A 26,685-nucleotide genomic window follows, 5' to 3' on the forward strand; every position below is an offset into this window, starting at 1 on the left:
AATGGAAATAGACACGTGCATATAGGGAGTCACCTTGGGAGGGTAAAGGAGGTTGCTGTCATCTACAGTGGACACAATAAACTCCCATGACAGCGTGTCCACTGATATCTGTAAGAAGAGTTTCACACAAAGTTCAAGGTCAAACAAAAGCATTCACAGCGATAGAGCCATTAAGTGTTACTGACATGTATGAATGCATTTCTGTTAAATATAATGCTCAAATTCTTTTAATGTACAATATTAAATGTGGTGGTTTTGGCTGTGAAATGCTGAGAGGCTGAGATTAATGTATGGACTCGACAGAGGAAGAAAAAAGGAGTATTCAGCAGGTTGGGTTGGCCAGCCAGCACAGAGCTGAGATTGCAGTGTATATCTTAAAACCAGTGTGTTTCCCACACTGTTTTTATAGGTGTATTATGTGTGCTGTGAAAATGAAACAGAACATAACAGATAGTAAAAGCTTTTCAAATTATAAAAGCCATCAATCACAAACAAGACAATACAAGTAGTATTTCCTAATGTAGTGTGACTGTCTTTCTGCTTATGCGGATGTGTGAAGTCTCACATTGTGTTGTCGAGCAGAGGATTGCAGTACAGCGGTGAGGAAACCGTTGGGAAAGGTGAAGGCGGAGAGCCAGAACAAGTTGGGGGGCTGGGCGCTCTCTGCCCAGTGTGCAAACTGATTGACTCGCTGGCAAAGATCCCTGGTCCACGCTGCCAGGGGCTTCAGCGAGGGGTACGCCTAGTGGACACAGAGAGTGACAGAGAGAGAGAGACATGGTAAATCTACAGTCATTTCACGCTTCCAGCTGTTGGCAGCCATTCATAATGCAGTGGTGAGTGGTGTGGGAGAATTGTGTGAAAATTCTCAAGTGAGGTGTGAACATAGTTATGCCTAAATTTGAATATGACAACTTTTACTTCCTTTGGTTGATTTGATACTGACATGTTTGTGGAGAACCACAGAAGATGAACAAGAATCTCTAATTAACCTAGCATACGACAATGATTAAAGATTCTGGGAGACGATATGTAACAATGAGTATTAATGATATCTAATTTATTATGTAGAGGATTAAAGTAAAATGTTTGATATAGCTTATGTCTGGTAACATGACATTGACTTTAATTGAACAAACAATAATAATATATATGCCTGATATCACGCCTTCTGTCTAAACGTGGTCAGCAATCATACTACTAACTACTGCTACTACTTCGTCTAGCTACTACTTGGAGGGAAGCGGAATGTTTCAACCATTTATTAAATCCTTTTAGGTACCTGTTTCAATTGTTTACCCATTAACGTTACTTTTAGCTACTACTTACTTAAGGTTAATAACTAGAACTGTTTAGTTGGTACTTTTAATGAACAAATTCAACAATTGATTCAGCTATTACTGAACGGTTTGGTCATTACTTTTAGCTATTTATTTAAACTATTTCTTTATTCCTTTTCGCTAGTTGTTGTAACTTCTGTGCTCGGTTGCTTAAAGTTGCATAAAGTTGTAATACCGTAAATTATTTTTTACCTCTTTCTATGAAATGATTGTGACAATGTGATTTATTCTTGATGGATCAAGTGTATATCTTGTCAAAACTTTATTAGTCAATCTCTTCCAAACATATCACGATGGAACTAAAACCACAATTAACAGAGGATTGTGTCCGAAAACAAAATTATTCCAATTTTATGGGCGACAGTGTTTTCACACACTCTTATATAAGTTATAATGTATTTACATTGGCTCAATGTTTATATGCTGGATATATTATTAATGTAGAAATATAATTAACTACATCATCATGCTAACTTATCAACAAATTGATATATTAATTAAATCATAATATTTTTTAAATGGAGTTCCTTTGCTGCTTTAGCTACATAAGCTACTTTACAATCTTTCCATGGAAAGTTGTCATACCCGTGTTTCATGCATATCTGTTTTGGCACATGTGCTATACTCATTGTATCCATAATCTTACTGATGCTCATATGCAGACAACACCTAGGGTAGATGAACATACAATTTATTTCCTTTCATGTATTTTGTTTGACTAATACACACAACACACCAACCCTTCCTGGCATGTTCACACAAAGATTCACACACATCCACATACTGTATACACTTAGTGGATTAGGGGGATGGAACAGTTTTGCATGTATACCACCATGGCATCAGTGACATGTCATTACCCACGATTCAGTTGCATAATCGTTATGTCCATGTCTTCCAAATTTTTGCAATGCACATATGCTATACAGCCCCCAAACACTCCCACAGAAACACACAGACACACACACACACACACACACACACACACACACACACACACAGACACACACACACGCATACACGTGCATCAAATCCTTGTGCAGAAACCAGATACAAAATGGCCGGAGACAGAGAGGCAGGCAGGCCAAAATTAAAGCCATGAGTCTGCGAGCTCAGAACTAATGACAGGCTGCCATGCCAAGGAGGGGCGGAGAAGAGAGGGATGAAGGGATGGAGGGATAAATAAGGACAGAGACTCTATGAGGGGCTGTTGTTGCTGCTTAGACCAGATGAGGCATGAAGAGATTGAGAAAAAGAAGGGAGCAGAATGGAGGGTACACAATAAGGAAGATTAAAAGGAATGAGCTGCATACAAAGATGAAGTAGACGGTAAGTAAACCAAAGTACGAAATAGAGAAATAATATAAATAACAGAAATAGAGTAAGTGGTCAGTTTACAAGGGGTCAGTAAAATAGAATAGAGAAGCTCAGCTGGATGCAGCAGCCATAATAGCTGTCCAATATTGCTATAAAAGGAAATAGACGCACACACACACACACACACACACACACACAGTACATCTAGCAGTAATAAGCTGTTGGCCAGAGCACAATGAGCTCAGGGTCTTTTTCGGAAAGTGGAGCAGGCCTTGGAAGGTTTACTATGCTTATTACACTCCGATTAGTCCACAGACGGTGGCTTTGTTCATCCACAGAGCACCGAGGTATGCTCCACCTGATGAACAGCTACTAGCAAATACACACGTGCACATGCACACACAGAAACATACACATCTGCATATGTCCTTTCATGCACAGCCCATAATGGGGACAGAATCAGATACTTGAATATAAACACAAACAGCCCTGGATGACCCCTGCTCAGTGGACACACACACTGAGACATACACTACAGGCTGACAGCAAGCTGTGTTCTCTCCCCACTGTAAAGAGAGGTCCAGTGATAATGAAGCCAGAATGGAGTGTTCGGAGTCCGACAGAATTACAGCTGGAATGCAGCCAGAGCCCCATCACTGTGTGTGTGTGTGTGTGTGTGTGTGTGTGTGTGTCTGCGATTGGCCAGAGGAGAACAATAAGTGTGTGTCTGTGCAGCCAGGCAGAGTGATGGGTAAATACACCTTTAATAACAGACCAGTGAGTCAGTGCAGAGACAGGCCTGCGGCTGTTTGACTGGCTGAAGGGAGCTGAATAGATAAGTGTTGATCAGATCATAAGCACAAATATCAATACACAAAGAGTTCTCAGTGATAACCTTAATGACCTCTGTTAAATGGCAGCATAGAAATATGTTATATTTGTTGCAGAGAGAAAGACTAAGCTGCAAATGAAGTTAGAATAAGTAATGGAAAAATGAACATAGCTGTCTATCTGGTCTGTACTGAAACAGCATATGACCTTCACAAAGAAATGCTTGGTCAATACTTGATTATAAAGTAGAGTGCAGCCAAAATTTGTTTTGCTGTATACCTTGGCTGTTTCATGCTTTGGTACTTTTTTGAAAGCATTCTTTTCATTATTTTAATCTTCACCTAACACAGTCTTTTTTGTCTTGTGTTATTCAGGTCCACTCAATTCTCCAAAGAGCAGCTGTCTTATTATTATTATTGATCACGAAAGCACTTCTGCATTGTAGTATGTCTGCCCACTCTATGAAATAAGATAAAAGGAAGGTAGCAGGTGCAGTCTCACCTCTCACTTCAGGAGGTCTCACCCCTCATACTGCATGTGCGGCACACATGCAGTATGAGTATGTGCATCATCTGTACATTACCAGAAGTGAGAAGTTAAGAATTCACCTCAAGCAGCAGAGAAACAAAAACCAGAGAATACAGAGAATCTTTTTTTCTGTAACCTCAAAAGAATTTGTTTTGAAGGAGGACTTAAGAAAGCTGTGTGTGTGTGTGTGTGTGTGTGTGTGTGTGTGTGTGTAGTAATCTGCTACCTTCTCCCACAGTGGTGGTACACGGGCGTCATAGATGTAGTGAAAGGTTTCCTCCAAGCGGGATGACATCACCACTAAGCCTTTGATCCCTTTCTCCAGCTCAGCCAAGGATGAACTAATACACAAACATACACAGTTACAGCAACTGTAACTTTTATTGCAGCTGGTTAATTGTCACTGCTTTCGAGTATGGATCTATTGTAAATACATTGAGGTACAAACTAACAGTTCAGGCAATTTGGATGGTTAAGAACATTTGGTGTATCTGGAGTTGACTTCATTTATTTTTTTCTCTTTTTCTCTTGAGAAGAGGGAGAGAAAATATAAAATAAATTTAAGAGGATGTTGCTGCATGAGGCCAAATATTAATATATGGTCCTGAATTGCTCATTGCTAATGTCTTTATAAGTCATTTTCATTGGTTCTCACTTTAGTTCACCACAACCCAGTACTGGTATACTGGAATAGTATTTGTGTACCTTTATTGCATTAATCAATCAATCAAATCAAATCAAAATTACTTTATTCATCCCCGAGGGGAAATTCAGTTAGTCTGGTAGAATCTCTTGAAGATTAATGCATGGAAAATACTGTTCCTGCAAGATCCAAAATAATGATTCAATAACTGACTTTCATTTGTTTCCAGCCTGACTAAGTGTTTAATTATTCACTGATGACTAATTGCAAATAAGATGTTTTAAGAATTGAGGGAGTAATTTAGGTTAACGCCCACGCCCATTTGGTCTGCTACCACTGTGCAAAATGTTAGTCTACTCAGCATCTACCTCCCTCCATCCCACATTATTTCCCCATTTTGTCTCTTTTTATCTGATGTTAATCACTATTTAATCTATTAATGTACAGCCCTCTTTTCTTGAGAGTTGCACAATTTCAAGTTCATAGCATGTGACGACACTTAACATGACAGTTATGCACATAGGAATACAGGGCCAAGGACACACATGGAGATTCTGTCAGACAAACCCAAAGAAACACACACAGTACACACGGACACAGAGTTCATACATGATGGTAGCCAGCAGAGAGTTGTATCTCTGGATCTCTTGCAGCAGGACAACATTAAGAGGTGAGGGATTGAACTGGAGGAGGGACCTAGTGCCCTCAAAGTCAATCAATGTTGGGATTTTCCCACGGACGTCTGCCAGCAACTCTAGTACCTGGAAACATGTTACAAACATTGAAAAAAGGCAGATGAGACGGATTAATTTACAAAGGCACAGTATAAAAGTAGAAGTGCAGTGAAGAAACTGCAGAGTCAGATCATGGAGCTGCATAAATTTGGAGGACTTTTAATAGTTCAGGGAAAGGCATTTGATAATCGTTTCCAAACACACACATACACACGAAACAACAAACTTGAACAATAGTCCTACTCCAACAACCGCAAGAACCACTATAAGGAGCTGGATGATGAGATTACATTGCTGAAAGTCATTATTAGCTGGACCATTTAGTTTTATTTGTTTGCACAATTACACTACCAGAGCAGTTAAAGCACAAAAAGAAACTACTGCAATTGTTGCACCACACCAAGTTTCTTTTAACTAGAACACATAATTGGCAAATGGGTTTAGGGATCCTAAGAGATAATCTTCAAAGAAAGTAGTAATTTCTGTCTTGACCTCAGTGGCTATAAACTCAGAGATATATCTAAGCCTGAAAGCAAAACATTCCCTGTCCATATTATAAAAAATATGTTAAAATGGCACCTGAGTGAGATGTGGGAGTTTTATTTGAAACTATTTGAGTTTTGTGGTGTGTTGAGTGCTCTGACCTTTATCTGGGAACATTTCTTTCTTCAATGTAAGACAAAAACTGGATTAAATCCTAATAGCAACAGAAAAATCAGTTCTGAAGCATCTGAAGATAGCCTTTGAGACCTTCCCTAAAACTTTACAGAGCAGTGTTCTCCATAAAGAAGCACACATTCCTAGATCTGTATCTTATTACACTGATGACCGTCTGCCAGCTTTGTGTAACCACATGGATGTCTCAGCAATGCTGGGGAAAATCTGTCAAATATTGACATTGGCTTCATGAACCTCTAACTATTAATTGTTCTGGGTATTGACTGGTCTGCCTAAGAAACATCCAGGCTTGGAACGACACAACACCTATGTCAAATACATCTCAATGACAGATGCTACATGGCACGTTATATGCTGTGGTTAAAAAGAAAGGTCAGCATGTGATTAAGCTGTTGTGCAAGTAAATGTCTGACAAGGAGGAGGAAAACCACACTGCTGGGCACTGGGGATGTAAGAAATACACCTGCGGTTGAGATGCTGGGTGTTTTTGCTACTCACTTTTCCCCTGACCTCAGTGCTGACAGATTACAGTATGTGTATATCTGAAAGATAATCTGGGAACATGTCTAAACATGTTTCCAAAATGTACAGTCGATCCATGAACGAGGTTGATTGATATTAACATCAGAGATTTGGTTTATAAAGTAGTGTTCGAAATAATAGCAGTCCAATGTGACTAAGCAGATTAATCCAGGTTTTTAGTATATTTTTATTGCTACATGGCAAACAAGGTACCAGTAGGTGCAGTAGATTCTCAGAAAACCAACAAGACCCAGCATTCGTGATATGCAGCTCTTAAGGCTGTGCAATTGGGCAAATAGTTGAAAGGGGTGTGTTCAAAAATATAGCAGTGTCTGCCGTTGACTTTACAAACTCAAAACGATTTTGTACAAATCTTTTTTGTTTCTAGGATTTAGCAATCCTGTGAATCACTAAACTAATATTTAGTTGTATGACCACAGTTTTCTATAACTGCTTCACATCTGTGTGGCATGGAGTCAACCAACTTGTGGCTCCTTTCAGCTGTTATTCCACTCCAAGATTCTTTAACAACATTCCACAATTAATTTACATTTCTTGGTTTTGCTTCAGAAACAGCATTTTTGATGTCAGCCCACAAGTTCTCAATTGGATTAAGGTCCACTCCATAACTTCAATGTTTTTGGTTTGGAACCAAGATTTTGATCGTTTACTAGCGTGTTTGGGGTCATTGTCTTGTTGAAACACCCATTTCAAGCATCCTCTTCAGCATAAGGCAACATGACCACTTCAAGCATTCTGACATATGCAAACTGATCCATGATCCCTGGTATGAGATAAATAGGCCCAACACCATAGTAGAGAAACATGCCCATATCATGATGCTTCACTGTCTTCACTGTGTACTGTGGCTTGACTTCAGAGTTTGGAGGTCGTCTCACAAACTGTCTGCGGCCCTTGGACCCAAAATGAACAATTTTACTCTCATCAGTTCACAAAATGTTCCTCCATTCCTCTTTAGGCCAGTTGATGTGTTCTTTGGCAGATTGTAACCTTTTCTGCACATGCCTTTTTTTAACAGAGGGACTTTGCGGGGGATTCTTGTAAATAGATTAGCTTCACACAGACGTCTTCTAACTGTCACAGCACTTCCAGGTAACTCCAGACTGTCTTTGATCATCCTGGAGCTGATCATTGGCTGAGCCTTTGCCATTCTGCTTATTCTTCCATCCATTTTGACGGTTGTCTTCCGTTTTCTGCCACGTGTCTCTGGCTCTGCTCTCCATTTTAAAGCATTGGAGATCATTTTAGCTGAACAGCCTATAATTGTTTGCACCTCTTTATAAGTTTTCCCCTCTCTAATCAACTTTTTAATCAAAGTACGCTGTTCTTCTGAACAATGTCTTGAACGACCCATTTTCCTCAGGCTTTCAAAGAGCAATGCATGTTCAACAAGTGCTGGCTTCATCCTTAAATAGAGGCCACCTGATTCACAACTGTTTTTTCACAAAATTGATGACCTCACTGATTGAATGTCACACTGCTATTTTTTTGAACACACCCCTTTCAACTAATTGCCCAATTGCACAGCCTTAAGAGCGTGCATATCACTAATGTTGGGTCTTGTTGGTTTTCTGAGAATCTACTGCACCTACTGGTACCTTGTTTGCCATGTGGCAATAAAAACATACTAAAAACCTGGATTAATCTGGTTAGTCCCATTGGACTGCTATTATTTTGAACACTACTGTACCACTGTAGCTGTAGTTGTTCAATTTGATAAAATTAATTTCTAGAACATTAATGTCATTACAGTATTGACGTTGTAATACAAATTATATCTAACGAGATTTTATCCATAACTTCATCAATGCGTGAATGCAAATACTCCTCTGCTATGCAGCAGCCAATCTTGACTGAATATTTTGTACTGTCTATCTCAGATTGATGAACATGATAAAAACAGCTTCAAAGGCAATAATATTAAACCTGACCAATATCCTTGTATTATTTCTATGTTGCGTTGTTGTGAACACAGACTGAGAATTCTTACAGGCAAGGTAGGATACAATGCATGTCAGTCCTTTAATTAAATAAACTATGAAAAACATAAATTAAACTGAAATAAATGGTGATGATTACCTTAACATTTATTTAATGTACTGGTGTGCCATGCAGACAGATGGGGCAGAGTTGTTGGGTTGGATATTGAAGGGTACACACTCTTGTTCAAATTGCATGTAATTGGACAGGTAAATTATTGTAAAACATGTTCTGATCAAAATCATTTGTATTTGTAAGCAGCAGTAATGATTCAACGGTTATTGTTAAATGCTTCATTAGATTTAAAGAGGAAAGGAAACATAGAGATGCATACATTGATCTGTATATTCTGCAAACTCATGGAGATGATACTTAGTGCTTGGCCCAGTATTCTGCTCAAATGTGGTGTAGCTTGTTGGTCCCGTTTTATCACATTCCATTAATCCATTGCTGCCCTCCCCTTCTCTCACCTTGCTTCCTTCTTACCTTATCTTCTCTACTGGGCCTTGCCCCAGCAGCAGTGGGGCTGGTGACCTGTGGCTGCAGGGAGAGCAGGGTGTCAAACAGCGTCCTGGTCTCCGCGATCTGGCTAGCAATGTCTGCATTAGAGTGCTGGCCAAACACCTCAGGGTGCTCTGTGGGCGGCAGCATGCTGATATATTCCTTGTATGAGGACTGGGGACCGTCCCGGGGAATGTAATAGGAGTTTATGGAGGACAACCTGACAGATAAAAGGGGTTGACAGAATATAATAGTCAGTGGTATATAATGGTGTTATAAATATCGGTGGTCAATCATACAACAAAAGAATAACTAAACTTATTTTGCCTGGAAATGTAAATTTAACACAGATTTTGCACTTATTTCTGGACATACTATACATTCTTCCATCTGCATACCTAATAATATAAATAGCTAGTCCTATGATGTACATGTGCATATAACCTTTGCTGTAAAGAAAGATATTGCATCTTTATTTGTTTTATTAATGCCAATACACTGTTTTGGAACACAGTTTACAGCTATTGTTCTCTCAGTTGTATTTCCTGCCAATACAATGACCCATGATCCAACTTCCTGGAAGAGATTATTTTTTATCTCTTCTGATGTAATTCAATGTAATAAATTACAAAAACATACTTAACTATTAATGTATTGGCAACATCTAAACTATTTCTATGGAGAGAAGCTGTTGGAAGTGGTTTAACTGCAACCCACTCACTAGACCTCACCAAAGTATTTGTGTGATCTGCACTTATTAGTAAATGCACTAAATGTATTTTTTTAATAGAGAGGCTGAGGACTCAGGGTTCTTCGAAGTGTTCAGGAGCAACAATGTGTCTGCCTTTGTTAACCTGTAATAATCCGATTGTGCACTTGGTGGTGCTGGCACTCTGCAACCAGCAAGGAGCATCAGCAGGCTGTTCAAGTGGCTTCTGCCACCTTAATGCAGCTGCAATTTGCTTCCACCAGAGTAAATGCACTGTATGTATTTCAAGACTACAATATTGAAATGTCTAGGCATGTGTATATGTACAGTACATACTTTTTTTATTTATGTTGCCTGATAAATGTATGTGTATTACATTTTCTCACTTAAAAAAGGGCTGGTTTATGGCACCATCACAGAAGTAGTCATTGATGTATGTGGTTAGAAGACGTCTGTCCCAGTCATCTGTTACATGGCCTCCATAGTTGACCCCTGCAATAAGGTACTTCAGTGCATCCCAGGGAATCTCCTCATACTCATCCAGGTACAGACTCAGCAGACTCTCACTCACCTAGGGGGGCATCAAGGCAATGATTTTAACAGACTGACTTTGAAATGAAAAATATAGACCAAGAGCAAGAAAAAAATATCGGCTTTAGAAAGAAGACAGAGACAGTAAAGCTAGAATGGAGGAAGACATTTAAGGGCATTAGTTGGATTTAGTCTCATTCATATGAGCAAGACTGTCATTTCCCATTAGTCTAACTGGCCCTTACTCTGACAGGGTATAAAATGACTCTTATGACTTCGACTGTCACTGTTTCTTTCAGTATCATATAAGGCTCTGACCTCAAAGTCAGAATCGTTGAAGCCATAAATAATATTCCAGCCAAGCTGTAGAAACTTCTTCCTTTCCAGCAGGATGCTGTGAAAAAAGCAGAGGGAGAAGAGCATCTTCCTGTAGAATACAGGTCTTGAGCAGCGGGTGAATTGAGCCTCTGTCACCAGCTGGTACAGACGCTTCATGTTGGCTTTCACACCCTGAGGACAATAGAGGGCAGAGTTAACAACATTAAGTGTAGAATATATATCTTACTCTAAAATATGTGTCGGCAGATCAGATCAGAACGTCTATGTAGATTTCTTGACATGTACACCATGTATATATGTGCACATGCACCTTTGGTGGTTCAGTGGTCATCTTGATGCCAGCCTGCAGGATGGTTATGGGGAATTCGGGGTGTGGCGAAGAGCTGAGCCAGAGTCTGAAGTTTGAGTGGGGCTTCTGCACCTGTAGCTGCTCCACCAGCTTATCCAGCTCAGGCATCCAGGAGAGAGAGAGGTGACAGTTGGCAAGGAACACCCAGTGACCTGGGTCGAGAAATAGAGGGCTTGAGATATAGCATGTTTAGATTTAAAAAAAAATCTAATTTCTAGTTGTTTCGAGTGTGTTTGGGCAATCTTGTGGTGACCATAAGCACAGTTGACTTTTTAAAGTAAATAGTTGTGGGGAAAAATAACACTTCTAAACAACTGAATAATACAGAAAATACAGAAAAGCAGGACAGTGTAATTGGTGTGGTACCGTTCTTGACGCCCTCCTCTATCATGCTTTTGGCAATTGGGGCCTGTCCCTGGCCCAGAGAGAGAGCATGAAAGTGCTTGCCCATACCAGAGGCCTCAGCCAGCTGCAGCAGAGCTCCAGTGGGGTCAACCCCAGGAGACAGAACAAAGATCAGAGGAGTCATGCTGGTAGATTCCTCCACAACCTGGGGGTAGGACACAGACAGTCGAGTCAGCAAAGAAAGCGAGAATAGATGAGCCAACAAGGTGTAACTCACTTGACATCAAATAGAAACAATGTTTTGACCTTTGTGAAACTTTCAATGGAGTTACAATAGAATAGAATTAACAAATGAGGTGTGTGAAATATTTTTTTCATTTAAATTCAAATCCTCAAATCTAATACTCAAGATGGAAGAAGCAACAGGGATTAAATGGGTAACAGCAGACACTCACAGCCTTCATGTTGAGAACAGGTGGCTCCACAAAGCGAGAGCCGAGGTTGTTAAAAATGAAGGAGGTGACGCACAAGGAGACACGGTCCTGACGCAGAGAGCGCACGATCAGCATCTTCTGGAGCTCATTACAGTCATTCTCCCAATCACCTAAAAGGGAAAAAAAAACAGAGAAGGAAGTGAAGGCAGTGAAATCAAGGGTGAGGGCTGTTTGGAAATACAGAGGGAAGATGTATGATTAACAGGAATTATTAAGTGAACTGAGTAAAAAAGAAGTGAAAATGGTCGTGAGCAAAGGATATAATGAGGGGAATGGCTGAAAGAAATAGATAGAGGATAGACGTACACTTCAGCAGCCCTGAGCAGGGTTATATACATACTGAGCTGAACTTTGTCAAATGTAATGAATCTTAATGGGAAAAAAAACATTAGAAGACACACAAAAAACACACACACATACAAACCCATGAACACTCTTGCTCTTTTCTGTCTTTGCAGTGAACCAGGCATGAATAGATTCTCATCTCTCAGAAATAGCAGAAAAGAAGACACATATACATAATCACCTGAGTATAACTTCCTGTACAGCAGAGTAGAATTTAAACAAGTACTTTTTTTGATAAATTGAAGCATGAAGTGTAACGCTATGGGTTGAGAATGTATTTTTTCAGCTAATAAATGATATAAAATATCTTTGACATAACGGAAAGGTTGCATGGTTCTTATAGGTCAGCAACACAACATTGCAAACAAGATAACCCTGTAGCATATGATGCATTGCTGCAGATTAAACTACTATTAAACTTTTAGTATATAAATTGGTAAAAAAAAAAAAGATCATAACCTTCATCTAACATATTAATGCAGCAGTAATATTATTTCAAAAAGATCATATTTAATAGGAAACACTCAAGAATTAGTACTTTTATTCAATTTAAAGTACATTTTAGTGATAATACTAACATACTTCTACTAAGTAAGGTTTTGAATGCAAGCCATTTTTGTGAGTTCATAGGATCCAAGCACATTATGATCTGCTCATCCATTTGTACACATAGTACATACACACAGGCCGGGCAAAATAAATACTCATATGCACCTTATAACTTATCAGCACAAACAGTACACCAGAAGGGTGGCTGGGGAAGCTCCCTCTACCTCGCACTCACACACACACACACACACACACACACACATCAAATACAAAAACTATTTAAAGGTACTTATACATTTTCTATTACCACAGTGTCACTATTTAGCAAAACCTTGAAATGTGTCAGTGCACAGCATTGCAAACAAGCTGCCTTACATACCAATATCAGTTGAGCAGGCTTCAACTTCCTTGTCAAAAAAATACATACCCGGTAGTGTGGCGTTTTCTGGCTCAGCGCTGGTGAACCAAAGATGCCAGTCTCGGGGATACTGTTCAAAGGATGCCATGATGCCATGGAAGTTGGGCAGCTTATCAAGCTCTGTGATGTTGTCCCAGCTGGAGTCTACCAGCCAACTGGTGCAGGGGTTGTCCATCTGATCCTCCTTGTCAAGTACCTAGAAGCACACCATAAAGGAATCTGTAGTGAAACTGCCTTTTTCCATCAATGTGTCAATAAATGGACCAAAAAACCCACAAAAACATCAATGTTACAGCAAACTTGTCCCAGAGATATTAATTGATTGGCAAATAAATGTAGTTATGAAAAACCTATCCCCCAATGGCTATGCAAATTATTGGAAAATTAATTGTGAAAAAAGGGGCTTTCTTTGAGGGGAAGGATAACATCTATATGGGTCAACATTTAAAAACAAAGCAGAATGTCTTTTGGGGCATTAAGCGTGTTCCAAGCCTTTGGAAAAAAAACAGGTTTGTTCTGTTGGATTATCTTAAATTAAATAAGATGAAAACAAGATGTTTATGTGTGTTCTGTGTTTTCTTACGAGTCCCCCTCGGAGGAAGAAGCTGTACTCGTCCATGTTGAGTTTGCCAGCTACCTCCAGGATTTTGGCACACATCTGGAAGCTGAAGAGCAGCTTGTGTACCTCAAACAGACCACGACACGTGTACCTGCAGAGGATAACGTGCTCAAGTAAGCTCAAGTAAGTCACAGACATACAACATAGTGTATGTGTTTCTAACTCGTATCAGAAATATAATATTCAGAAACTGATAAGTTATTATTATGTAAACCTCTTTATCAAGACACCAAACCCCTAATTGCTCCCAATTAGCATTGTCAGCATTGTGCATAGCAGGTCGGCTGCCATCATTGTAAGAGTGTGTGAATGAGTGTAAAAACTGTAAAGCACTTTGTCTGCTGGTTAGCACAGTTACACAGCTTATTTGCACACAATAAAAAATGGTTCCTGTCTTTCTCTTTCCATACAAAAAAAATTCTGACAATTCACTTGACCCGCAAATATGTGCACGCAAATAGGCATGAATTATGAAAGGGGCCTCTTTTGATACATCCTTGCTTACCTGTATACTGCATAAGTATGGTAGTCATTAAGGTTGGTGATCCTTTCCTCTAGCTTGTGGCTGCGCTTACTCTTTTCTATGCTAAGGTTGAATAGGTTAATGTAGGCATCCAGTGAGAACTGATACATTGGGTCAATGCGGCCCATGTCGTTTAGGATGAAGAAGAGAATGGAGGCTCGCTGGGCACATGGCCGATAAGCCTGTTCAGAGAGAGTAAGTTATATACATTTAGTGTATTCACAAACTGATATGCAAATTAACCATTCATCAGTTACTATCTCATAAAAAATATGTAATCTAAAACTAATAAGAAACGGCCATCACAACTTTCCAGTACCTCTGTAAAGGCGTACTTTGTCTCACCAATGTTCCAAGAACCTTCAAGGTATTTAATTTATCATAAGACCCAAGTCCCTTCATCCCTACACCTGACCTCTCTCGCAGAGTCAATCTTGATCTCAGTCTGTTCGCTGCTCTCCAGCTGCTCTGAAACTTCAGTGGCTGTCACTTTGGATGTCTGCAGCGTGTTCACCAGTTGCACATCGTCCAGTAGTGAGCCCGTCGCCTCGTTCAGCAGCCTGGTAGAGTAGACACACGCATATATGCATTAATACAACAAGACACTGCCACACTGCTTAACACATAAGGGTTCACATACACCAAAAGTATACAACAGCATGTTATAGAAACAAGTCATGTGATTCCTTAATATATAACATTATAATCATATTTAGAAAAATATTTAGCATTAAGCTTTCTTTCCATTGTAATGTTAACATTTGGAATGAAAAGGAAACTTTGGATTTCAGAGGTGGACTACATAAAAAAAAAACTCTCAGGTTATTTAAAACAGGATTTACAAAAATCTAGATGTGTTAATATAATAGAATCAGGTCACTTACTATAAATCTGCTAGACGAGATTTAATGGTGAGTAGGTTGTTAATCAGTGGCTCCTCTATGAGGTGCTTGTTTTAGCTATCCTCTACATGTAGTAGTAACAGTAGAAGTAATGTTATAGTTGTAGACTATTAGTTACTGCAATTAGTTCTATTCTTTTGGGCCTTAAATAAATCGCTTCTTCGGTACATTTAATAACTGATCCTTGGGGAGATTGGTCTTACTGCTGGGACACTGCCTTTTCGAAATGTGCTTAAATTTCCCAAGAACGACAACAAACGATATTACCATTACTATTAAAAGCTAAAGAACCTGAGGATCTCGTCCTCCAGCTCCTGCAGGCTTCTCTTGCCAGAAGCAATGCTGATCACCAAAGAGTCCTTCTGTTCTTCTAGCTCTGGACGCTCCTTACGCACAACAATTCCCAGTAGTTGGGCTTCCAGACCCTGCACATACACACATACATCCCACATACAGCAATTTAAGGCAGCAGCTCATACTCTCTAACTGTATGTGCATACAGGATACCACACAAACTCCGACCTGTTCTTTGACAGCAAAGTTGACTATGGTGGTCTTTGTAGAAATCTCTGGTGTGTAGTGGGGGTTAGAGAGTTTGGTGGTAATGTAGAAACGAAACTCTGGGCTGTACTCCACCTCTTTATCACCCAGCTTCATCAGCAGCCTGCCACCTGGAACATATGCACATATACACCCAGACACACAACGTTTCAGGCACACCCTCATATTTAGCTGAAGACTTACTTATAAACTTTACCAGCTGGGGTTTTCATTTACAAATTTGTGTACGTGTGTGTGTGTCTGACCTATCCGTGTCAGGGACTTGTTAAGAATTGGGTTGAGAGAGGGGTCCAGCTCCTCCTGGACATTCTGCAGCAAAACAGGATTTCCAAACTGGACGGCGTTCTCCAGCACTCGTAGGTAGTCTGGCATTTGAAAGTCTATAACTTTCAGGCCCTGCACATGTAAACACATACACATATACGTAAGACACAACAAAAAACAAAAGGACATAGAAACAGCACCACAAACAATAACAAGAAAATGTAAAAATATTCTCAAATTCAAAAGTTTAGATTGATCCAATTCCATTTATACTGCGCAAGGTACTTGAAGGCTGTCTTCCCAATTTCAGAATCTATTCACGAGGTATCAAGTTAGCCAGTCCTGAAATCAGGTCTTATGAGTATTTTATATGAGAAGATATGTCATTGAGGCAGCTTTAGAGTTAGATATCTACAAACAAAATTGACAGTGTATAGTCTCTTCGTATTGCTAGTGACAAGTGGCCTACATTTTTGTGACAGGTATGATATTCATCCCCTGAATTGCAGGGCACAGTTGTACAATTGCATCAAGTTGTTCTGAGGTGGAATGAGCAGTGTTACATGTCCATGGTGCACTGAGCAGAGCGGAGGTCCACTTAAGGTTTAGATAATTTTACCTGACCTAAGAACTATGTAGCTGGAACTATGAAAGCCTATTTTTGCCATTGTGATAAAAAAAAAAGATCCTGTAAGACAGTAAGGATTCAGTGATTGATTTGATGTGGTTTCAACAAAATTATATTCCCAATATTGAAAATCTAATTTTCACGGTTGTTTAAAAAAATATAACTTTTCACCAGGAAAGACACAATAACAATGAAAAGAATCAACAATAAACACTTACACTCTTCATCTCCATATTCTTGATCCACTTCAGAGATTGGCCCTGAGGGTCCACCATCAGTGGCCATCTTGAAAGAAGTAAAACAAGTCAAGCCACAATTTTTAAATTATTTTTTTAATAAGGGGAACACAGCCAAATATAAAACCAAATACAAGGAAAACAAACCCAAAAACATTTTTTATTTAGTATAATTCATATACAGCAAATCTTTGTTAATAAACCCTTTAATAAAATGTGTGAACTGACCTGTTTCCGCGGGTGACGATAACTCCATTCTCAGTAGAGAAGGCGTCAGAGGGCAGGCCCTGAATGTTCCAGTCCCTCACTGCTGTAGGCTTGGACATAAACACTGCAAAACTAAACCCTGGTGTACATGGGATCGTTGAGTCCCGTACCTGAGGAGAGGACAGAGAGTGAGAGGGGTTGGCTGGAAAATACAAGTGCAAACTTTTCATTTTCAAGGGATTCTACATGAGTTGGTAGTAACTGTACAGGGAGGACAAGCTTTTCACCGAACTACACGTTAGGATATGTTTTTATAAGTGTGTGTGTGTGTGTCTGTGCCTTACCTCCTTCATCCAGATTGAAAGCAGCTCATCTCTGTAGTTAGAAAGGAAGGGTCCCATGTAGGACAGGAAAGATGCAGCTAGCAAACAGTCTCCCACCAGGTATCCCATGTTTTCTTCAAGACCCTAAAGCAGACACACTTTCATTGGCATGTGTATTTACAAATGTGTCATTTTAATTTATGTCTGTTTGTGTATGGCCTACAGTGACTCTCTCCTCCCAGCGGACCCTCTCTCCAGCCAGTCCAGTCACCAGTTTGTCAGCTCGGTCTAGTTTAATCTCCATCTCAGCTGATTTCGTCCTCAAATTCTCCTTCATGACAAGCTTCTCAGCAAGCTGCTTTTTCAGCTCTTCCAGCTTCTCCCCTACCTGACCGCACACACGCACAGACACAGACACACAGACACAGACACACACAGACACACACACACACACACACACACACAACTTTTATCAAATTGTAAATTGGATTTGTGCTACTTTTAAACTCACATATAAACTTGACTTGATGTCTGCTAGGCTGTTAGAGACAGATACTAGATACACAGGGCTCCATACCTCTCGTAGTTTGTTCTGGGCTGCGGCCAGTGCACTCTGTTTCTCCTCTAACTGGGTCATTGCTGCGTTTAGTAGGGCGCGCTTTGGCTCCACCACCCTGAAAATACGCCCATAAACCTGGAAGAACACGTACACATCTGTTGATTTTGTTTTGCTATTTCCTTTTCATGTATTCATTTTACAAATAGGCCTCATTGCTTTGTCATTGCTCATTTGCTGTGCTTTACTTGGTTAATGCTTTCTAAAGCACACAGCTCATTGTAGATTTGCACCTGTCTGTACACTGTGTCAAATTTGCACAATAGTCTGCATGCATTAAAAAACAATCTACTACAAAAATAATGACTATCAAATTATTAATTACAAACTATTATGTGCACTTGTGGGTATATGGTGCCTAGGTGTGTGTGTGTGTGTGTGTGTGTGTGTGTTTGTGTGCTGCGATTACCTCCATGGCTCTGACCCACATGCAGAGGGACTTGGCAGCCAGTGATACTTTGCCGATGATCTCTGGCTGGAAGTCGACCTGTCTGCAGTACTGGCCGGTCTTCTTCAACACACGGTCCGATATATTGTCCTTGTCAAAGTTCACTAATGTTTTGATGAAGTTGGACTCACCTGCCAGAAACATTTCAAGGTTAAAAAAAACCCACAACACAAAAAAATGTTTGGTCCATCATATGTAGCTCTCAGTTAATTAATTTCGTCATTTTACAAGGGAAATGGAGTACAGTTTGTACAGATTTTTCCCACTTTGCTCCATCAAACATTCAAATGTGCATCATTTGAAAAAAAAGACACTTTCACCTCTCACTTGGTGAATTAATGGGTTATTTTGACCAAACCTGAGTCAGTGATTGCTGTAACAGTGGACAGACTTACCAAGATGGGTTTAGTAATTTATTTATTATTTATTTTGTCTCTGTCCAGACTGAATGAAAAGTTGTTGAAAATTAGTTTTAAAAAAAGGGGACAAAGAGGTAGAGCTGGGCTGAGGTGGACTGAATGCATGGTGATCCACTACAGTTGTCATGAAGGGGGAAATTAGCTACAGAGACCCAAAGTGGTTTTTTTTTTTTTTTTTTAAATCAATGCAAACATGTTTATTTCTACTGTAAAATTGGGTATTTCTACATGGGAGTCAATGAGGACTGACTCAATTACTCAATTGGCCAGTGAAGGAACTTAAGCTTTTATCGCTCCACCTTCATACTTGTTGTTTTTGGCACACTTAAGTTTTCCCAGTTACTTTGTTTCTTTGCCAAACTCTCTTTTCATCCATCCCTGAAGTCTCTCACCCAGCTGTCTCTTGGCCTCAGCCCAGGTAGGGTCTTTGCCCAGAAGGGTCATGACAGCTTGCATCACTGTCTCCACCAGCGTCGGGGGACGACCATAAGACTTGATCTCTGTCATGTCCTTTTTATTAAGAGATTCCAGAGCCTATGTGCAAAAAGAGGCAGGAAAAGAGAATGTGTGAATGTGAGAAGGCAGGGTGTACTTTAGACAGACAGAGAGCACACTCAAATGACAAGAAGCTAACATTAGTGCAGAAGAGAAGCAGAGCAGTCAAACATACTGAAAGGTCCAGGATCATTATTGTTAAATAAAATAATTCAACCAGATATACTAATGAACAAGGTGAGCACATACAGTAAAGGCAGAATTGTCAACACACAGAGGGACTGGCAGGACTAAAACAGGAAAGGGCTCTACCTTCATGGCTTCTTCCAGCGCAGGCAGGGCCTCGTCCAGATCTCTCTGTGCATTCTCAGCCATGTCTTTACACTGCAACTCCTCTGCCCCGATTTTCTCACTGTTAGCAATCACCGCCTAAAAACAAACATACACCATGTTTCTTTCCTATTCACCAATACCACACACCCGTTTAAATATAAACCAATAATGTAAACTTTCTCTGATCCAATTTTTTTTTAAGTGCCCTACTACTCAAAATATTATTAAATTAAATAAACAATAACATCTGAAAGCTATCCACTATGTCTATGTAAGAGGGAATAAAATCTAGTAAGCAAGCAATCACAGAAGTTAAAACTGGTAGCTAAAAGTAACAAAGAAATTGTAAAAACAAATCGCTGAAGGGAATGATAAAACAGTCAAAATGATGAGCTGAACGTAATTTATAAATATTTGAAATAGTTTAAAGCATTGTATAAATGGTTAAGGTAGTTTGCTATGGACTAAATAATGAATATTCCAAGCTAAAAGTATTGGGAAAATGGATGAAATAGTCAGTTTACAGCAATCTTAAGGGATTAATGGATCCAAAAGTAAGCTAAAATGTTAATTCAGAAACTATTAAAATAGTTAGCTAAAATTATTGATCAAATAGTTGAAATAGTAGGCTAAAGTTATTGGATAGCCCTCTGTGTAAGAGTATCTAAAAGTAATAGACAATGGTTGAAATGATTATCTAAAAGTGATAGGTAAATGGTTAAAATAGTTAGCTAAAATAATTAGATAAATGGTTAAAATTAAAATTAAAATGTAGTAGTGGTAGTAGCAGAGGTAGTGATACAATTGCTCACCAAAGCAACCTAAATATTGATAGTTCACTTGTATTAAAAAAATGAATAATACCCACTTTTATTTAACATATAGTGTTATACATTTGGAACATACATTGGGTATTGATGAAGGGCTGTGGCTGTACCTCAGACCATACAATTTGAGATCCACTCCTTTAACCTTTAACCTTTGTAGTACTCACTTTCTGCTGACTGTCAGCCTCTCTCGTCTGCTGTAGAATGACTGACAGGAACTCTTCACACTGTTTTTGGAACTCGGCCACCTGCTTCTTGGCTTCCTCGAGCTCAACAGACATGGCCTCCACTTTCTCCCGTGTGTCACTGATCTTGAAAAGGCCATTACGCAGCTTGCTCACCTGCTCCCCCAATTCACTGCGTTTCTCTCCCAACAGCCTGAATGGGACACACACAGCATTAAGATAATTGGAGAAGAGAAAGAGAGCAGCAAGAGTAAGTGAAGGAGAAAGTTTGAGGGTGCCTACTTCTTGTATCCAGACACCAGCTCCAGGTAGTTGGTGGGTGTCACATAATTATGTCTCTTCAGCTCCAACTTCATCCTTTGGGAAACCTGTGCAACTGACTGATGTGTGGTCACAAAGATACTGGCAACCTTCGTCTGGATCTGCAACATTATGCAGCATATGTAAACATTTTGATCTGATCTTCAAACAAAAGGATTGCAATTTGAGTGGTCAAATGATTTATGATTATGATCATTTATGATGTGGGGTTTGATATTAGTGGCACAGCAGGGTTCAGTGCAGTTCACATAGAGTTTTTATGTCGTTCTATAATATTTTTTGGAAATAATTGCTCGATGATAATATTAAAATAATAATAATAAAATGGAACCAGCTGTTATGTATAATTTAAATTAAAGGACACTGGATTACAAAATGAAACAGAAAAAAATAGTGGAAATATGGTCTAGTTGTGTACTATTAAAGCAAATAAGGCAGACAATGTTTAATAGGTATTAAAAGTAAAGACTTTTAATGAGCAACTGAAAATAAAACTCATTGTAAAGGTGCCTGTTTCTATTCCAAAAAGACTTCCTCTCACCTCTATCTTTCTCATTTAGGCTAACAATATATGTTCATATAGAATTAGACTCAGAGATGTTGATTCATATGTGAGAATACATCAAAGTGTTAAAATAGGCACCAATTTAACAGTGTGGATTAATTTCCAACACATAAAAAAGGGGTTAATGTGTGCATCCATGCATGCCTCACCCCTTCCAAGGAGCCCAGATCCAGTCCATCCAAGTACCTCTCTGCTACCTCCAGCAGAGCATCTTTGGGCCACTCGCAGAACCAGTCAATGGTAGTGCAGTTGACCAGTGCTGGGTACTGGAGGATGCGGTTCCTGTTGGCAAACAGCCATTTATGAATTTTATTCAGATATAATTTGATGATATAATAATGCCAAATATAGCCCTCTGGCAGTTGCTTTGGGAAAAACAAATGAAGACATTAATGAAGCCATTATGTACCTCTCATTGTGGATATGCTTTAAAGTCATTCAAGCTGATGCTGTTTTTTGCTGCAAAAGGCTGGCTGTATTTTCAAATGGGTACATTAAAATAACACTGGCAAGCTTTAGGCAATTTGGCACAAGCGCTCCATAGACCCATTTCAAAAAACCTCCTACAGTAAGGTATGGCAGAGTATATTGAAGACCTACAGTGTAAATCAGTGAGTTTTGCTGGTTAATTGGTTTAGCAGGACTCTGAGCTCTGGCAGTGTGATATGGACCCTACCAGCAGATAGAAGTCAGAGGGCCAGGACGCCTCATCACCCAGAGAATGATTAGCTCTATGTAATGTTTCCTGCCAGCCCAATTAGCAGCATTATGTGTGACCAGTACCCTGCCACTAATTGCAAACAGGCCATCATTGCTTGAGGGGGGAGAGGTGTTTTTGCGAGAAGGACTGTGTGTGTGAATGTGTGTGACAAGAGACAAAGAGAATGCATAATAGAAAATGTGTGTCCATCTGTGTGAATACTATGTTTGTGTGTGTGTGTGTGTGTGTGTGTGTGTGTGTGTGTGCAGACAGCTGGCCCTCTCTGTCACATTATGCACATTGTTTGTAAACACAGCGAGCCTGAGGTCTCTACAGCCTGAGATACAGAATCACCCAAGTTACTTTACCTCATTTTCTCAAGTCCAAGCATCACTCAGCCATTAACACACTGTCTCATGACATGGCTCACTGTGTAACTTTGAGAAACTGCTGAGATGAACTGCAGGGAATAGTTACCCTGTAGTTAACTAATTCAGTTACTATTCACAGGATGCTGGTTGAATCACTTGTTGTGCAGACACAAGCACAAAACTTGAAGTCAGACGAGATGGATTTAGGTGATATGTGATATCGCAAGAATTCAAGGTAAGCAGATGACCACCAGTGTATTTAAATTCCCGTTATTTCCAAAAATAAGTTCCTTGGGTGTGTCAGCTTGCACGGGTCAGAAGTCAAGCAACAAACATTTTTCTAGGCAAAATTCCTCCCTTATTCATAATTCATAATATTAATAGACCTGTCAGACTACTGGATATAGAGACACTACTGTACATGCCAGTATTTAATTGTGCTGGAACTCTGCATGTGATTCCTACTTAATCTCCACAAACTTGTTTGTCAACAAGAGCAAACAGGATTCTCAAAGACATGAACATGTGTGAACCAGGATATAGTATGGGACACGGGGGCTGCAAGAAACAATGTCAGAATTTACCTGAAGGGCTCTCCCACTGGGCTCATACAGAGCACTATGTGAAGGTTGTTTTTGACTCGCTCTATCAGGTAGCTGAACAAAGAGTCAGGAGTCTCAATCACATTGTCCTTCCTGGCAGACTCTGACAGAGCATTGCACACCTGGAGGCAGGATGACAACAATCACATTGCATGAAAATTGGAATTTGAGACATGTTTTTACATTTGTAATATAAACTTTAACTATCTACAGCTGCACATAATCCCACAGTATGAACATGTAATACATACTGGATGCTCTATGTTACTTATGGAAGATTTCAAGAGTAGACTTTAAGTCCGCCACTACAGTCAGATCAGTCCTTAATGACATAAAGACTGAAACTTTATTTAAACTTCAAAAAAAGGTGCTCTGAATTCCTCAAAGGACAAAAATGCTTGATCTAAAAATGCCACAAAATTATGATCATAACCACCAAATATTTATTAATTTTCATAACTTAAAATGCCAGTTTGTTTTACATAATGCCACTGTTATGGAAAAATACAAAAACTGACATACATTGAGTTAATTTAAACTTAAATTAAATGGTAATGGCATTGTTTATGGCATCAATCTCTACTCTCTGTCTATTTTCTTCAACAGGAGGCCAGAAAGATTTAAAGAAAATACAGACCTCAACAAACTCATCCTGCTTGTAGAGGTTAGGCACCTCTCCGGAGCTCAGGATGTTATTGATGTCCTCTAGGAAGGATTCGTCTACGATCTGAGTATCACTGAACAGGAAGACTGTGGGCTTATTGTCCACACCAGTCAACCGGTACAGCTTCTTGATGTCTGCAACAGAAAATCACCTACTTACAGTATAATGTAGCTGACTAAAGCTGGGATCAGAGGAGCTGACTGTACAAAGGCAGAGTAATTAATCAAACATATTATTCAGATGAATCAGCCAGGAGCTAAAATTGTTGTCATGCTTTAAGCTGAATATTAAAGAATTTATGAAAATCTGTGGTTGTTCTAATCTTGTTTAATTTCTGTCTTTTCTTTATTTTTTCCTTGTTCTAATTTCGAGTTCCTGACAATTGACTTTACAATCATGCTTCCTCTTTTTCAAAAGACTGTACATATATCAGTTATGTTTGAACTCACCTTCTCTAAACTCCTGTTTCCTGTACTGCTTGGTGACTTCCACCTGGAATACCTGGTATTCACAGATGGAGGCAGCCATCTTGGATAGACTCTGTCTACCAGAGCCCCCAACACCAACCAGCAGCATGTTGCCCCTGAGCTGACTGATCACACGTACTGCACGGGTTACTGTGGAGGGAAAACAAAAATGTAATGCATGTCATAATTTTTACGTTGAAGTCTCTGTTAACTGTATTCTTAACTGACTTATGTGTGGCTTGTACAACTGACAAGGCTTTCATACAAATATTCAGACACTTAATTGCATATGACAAAATCAGTCATACACTTTATTATTTCCACTTCCTTTTGCTAGTGTGTAGTAGTGAGATAAAGCTTTGTGGATCTTCAGTATGCCTGGAATTTCCTGTGCACATGGAACCAGCAATACATACAAACCAGTGTTGATCCATGTTGTTTCTATAGTAATGCAGTGCTATTGATTAGCAGTGGCGTGTGGTAAAGTGGCAGATTGACAGCAGTGCGTAGAGAGCAGAGCCTGGTGCTGAGAGGCCTTCTCTCTCTCAACTACAGGGAAGCTTTTAGCTGCATCTCATGCTGTGTTTTTCAAAGGAGCTTCAAACTGAGTCTGAATCACAAAACTGGCAAACAGTGAACACAGCAAAGACACATCAGAGTTCAGCAGATGAGAGCCTCTTATATTGATTGTGGTAATCTACTGGATTGACAGGGTGGAATTGATGCTGTGGGTTGATTCATTAGGAGAATCTGAGGCACTGTGTGTCCATGTAAATATGTGTAAAAGAGTGTGTATGGATCAAGGGGTAACCTTCGAGTCTGAAAAGGGAAGCCAGTGCAAAAGTGCTTTTCCTGCACTTGGCTGCAAAATGAAGTCAAACTGTATAGAAGTCTATGAGAAAATGACCCTACTTTGCACTTGATTTAGTACCTCAGTAAACATTGTTCCAGTGAGTTTATGGTCTTAAAAGCTAGTTTTCAAGTCTTCAATATAGAATGATGTTCATCTGGTAAATCATGGTCCTATAAGCTGTCTAGCTATTTCTAGCTTTAGCTGATAACTTAGCTTAACCCTCTTCACCAAGAATGGTAACTTGTGGCTCCAAAAAACCAGGGGCTTTATAGAGGTAGTCCACAAATGTATCAGTGAAGTCACAATGGCTATGTCCACCACTTTTATACAGTCTAGGGTATGGATGTGTGTGTTGTGTTCAGACGCACTGTGTTCGATGGCATCTCGGAAGAGAACCAGGCTCATAGGAACTATGCCAGGTGTCAGGTTGTAGTCTTCCAGCTGGGTCTCCATGAACTTCTTGAGACCCTTCATGTCCAGGAGGTCCTCATACACACAAGACTCAGTCAGGAAGTCACCTACGCGCACGCACACATACACACACACACACACACACACACACACACACACATTTTAACTTTGTGGTCGAGTCACTGACAGTTTCACAATGTTTTAACACTGTCCATTACCAATTCACACTTATTGGTGTGCCATTGACATTGCTGTGTGCATGTATGTGTCTTTACAGTAAAACTGTACCAAATATTGGCGGTTGTTTGTTGGGGCAGATGCTGTGGAACGTGAGGTCAAAGAGTGAGCCTAGTTTCTCCCCCAGTAAAGCAACAAAGGCTTCCATGTCATTGTGATCTACCAGTCGGTCTGAGAAAACCCTAAAATCAAAACATAGAGAACAAATATTATCATCCATACACACACCACAAACGTGCCTGTGTACTTTGGCTAATGTGAAATAAACTAGAAAACAATTCAGAACTGGATATAAGTTTCAGTGAAGGGATAATGATGTATACTAACACTTAAATAATGAGACTAGAACTAGTGAATATATAGTAGATTTGGTTAAAAAAAAGTGTCGGTGGTTACCTGAAGCACTCATGGATCCACAGTCTAGTGATGTTGTTCTTGGTATCATGAAAGTCTGGATGAGCTCTTAGCAGACCTTGGAAAACCTAGGATGGGTGGAACAGGAAAAGAACACCTAGATGTGTCATTTAATGAAAAATTAAAAAAATTAGAAAACTAACCCCTCTGCCTCTCTTTAAAAAAAGGTGCTCTGATGTTGTCAGAGAACAAAAATGCCTGCATCAAAATATTGCCAATCAAATATTTTATAGTATTTTATTTTACATTTTAACTAAATCTTTTAACCTCACTTTTCATCTTCAGTCCGGACCATTACTACAAAATATCAATTGCAACAC

General features: G+C 39.5%; 1 protein-coding gene across 1 annotated transcript in view; it reads right to left on the reverse strand.

Annotated features, from left to right (window-relative positions):
• Positions 1-26,685, reverse strand: part of dnah2 (dynein, axonemal, heavy chain 2) — a 71,232-nt gene that overhangs the window by 1,950 nt on the left and 42,597 nt on the right. The window contains exons 53-86 of the mRNA XM_059354886.1: positions 26,348-26,433; positions 26,003-26,133; positions 25,672-25,821; positions 24,433-24,600; positions 23,957-24,117; positions 23,302-23,441; positions 21,796-21,928; positions 21,043-21,182; positions 20,743-20,953; positions 19,728-19,844; positions 19,313-19,454; positions 18,463-18,632; positions 18,015-18,131; positions 17,661-17,825; positions 17,459-17,581; positions 17,136-17,284; positions 16,890-16,956; positions 16,025-16,175; positions 15,741-15,889; positions 15,510-15,643; positions 14,732-14,876; positions 14,299-14,498; positions 13,758-13,884; positions 13,184-13,370; positions 11,824-11,972; positions 11,390-11,573; positions 10,985-11,175; positions 10,654-10,845; positions 10,191-10,375; positions 9,081-9,315; positions 5,269-5,420; positions 4,243-4,357; positions 566-742; positions 34-108 (exon numbers count right to left, since the gene is read on the reverse strand). Coding sequence (XP_059210869.1) covers positions 34-108; positions 566-742; positions 4,243-4,357; positions 5,269-5,420; positions 9,081-9,315; positions 10,191-10,375; positions 10,654-10,845; positions 10,985-11,175; positions 11,390-11,573; positions 11,824-11,972; positions 13,184-13,370; positions 13,758-13,884; positions 14,299-14,498; positions 14,732-14,876; positions 15,510-15,643; positions 15,741-15,889; positions 16,025-16,175; positions 16,890-16,956; positions 17,136-17,284; positions 17,459-17,581; positions 17,661-17,825; positions 18,015-18,131; positions 18,463-18,632; positions 19,313-19,454; positions 19,728-19,844; positions 20,743-20,953; positions 21,043-21,182; positions 21,796-21,928; positions 23,302-23,441; positions 23,957-24,117; positions 24,433-24,600; positions 25,672-25,821; positions 26,003-26,133; positions 26,348-26,433 — 5,118 coding nt within the window. The remainder of the gene's footprint in view (positions 1-33; positions 109-565; positions 743-4,242; positions 4,358-5,268; positions 5,421-9,080; positions 9,316-10,190; positions 10,376-10,653; positions 10,846-10,984; positions 11,176-11,389; positions 11,574-11,823; positions 11,973-13,183; positions 13,371-13,757; positions 13,885-14,298; positions 14,499-14,731; positions 14,877-15,509; positions 15,644-15,740; positions 15,890-16,024; positions 16,176-16,889; positions 16,957-17,135; positions 17,285-17,458; positions 17,582-17,660; positions 17,826-18,014; positions 18,132-18,462; positions 18,633-19,312; positions 19,455-19,727; positions 19,845-20,742; positions 20,954-21,042; positions 21,183-21,795; positions 21,929-23,301; positions 23,442-23,956; positions 24,118-24,432; positions 24,601-25,671; positions 25,822-26,002; positions 26,134-26,347; positions 26,434-26,685) is intronic.

This window comes from Centropristis striata, chromosome 17, assembly GCF_030273125.1.
Source record: "Centropristis striata isolate RG_2023a ecotype Rhode Island chromosome 17, C.striata_1.0, whole genome shotgun sequence".
Taxonomy (NCBI): Eukaryota; Metazoa; Chordata; class Actinopteri; order Perciformes; family Serranidae; genus Centropristis; species Centropristis striata.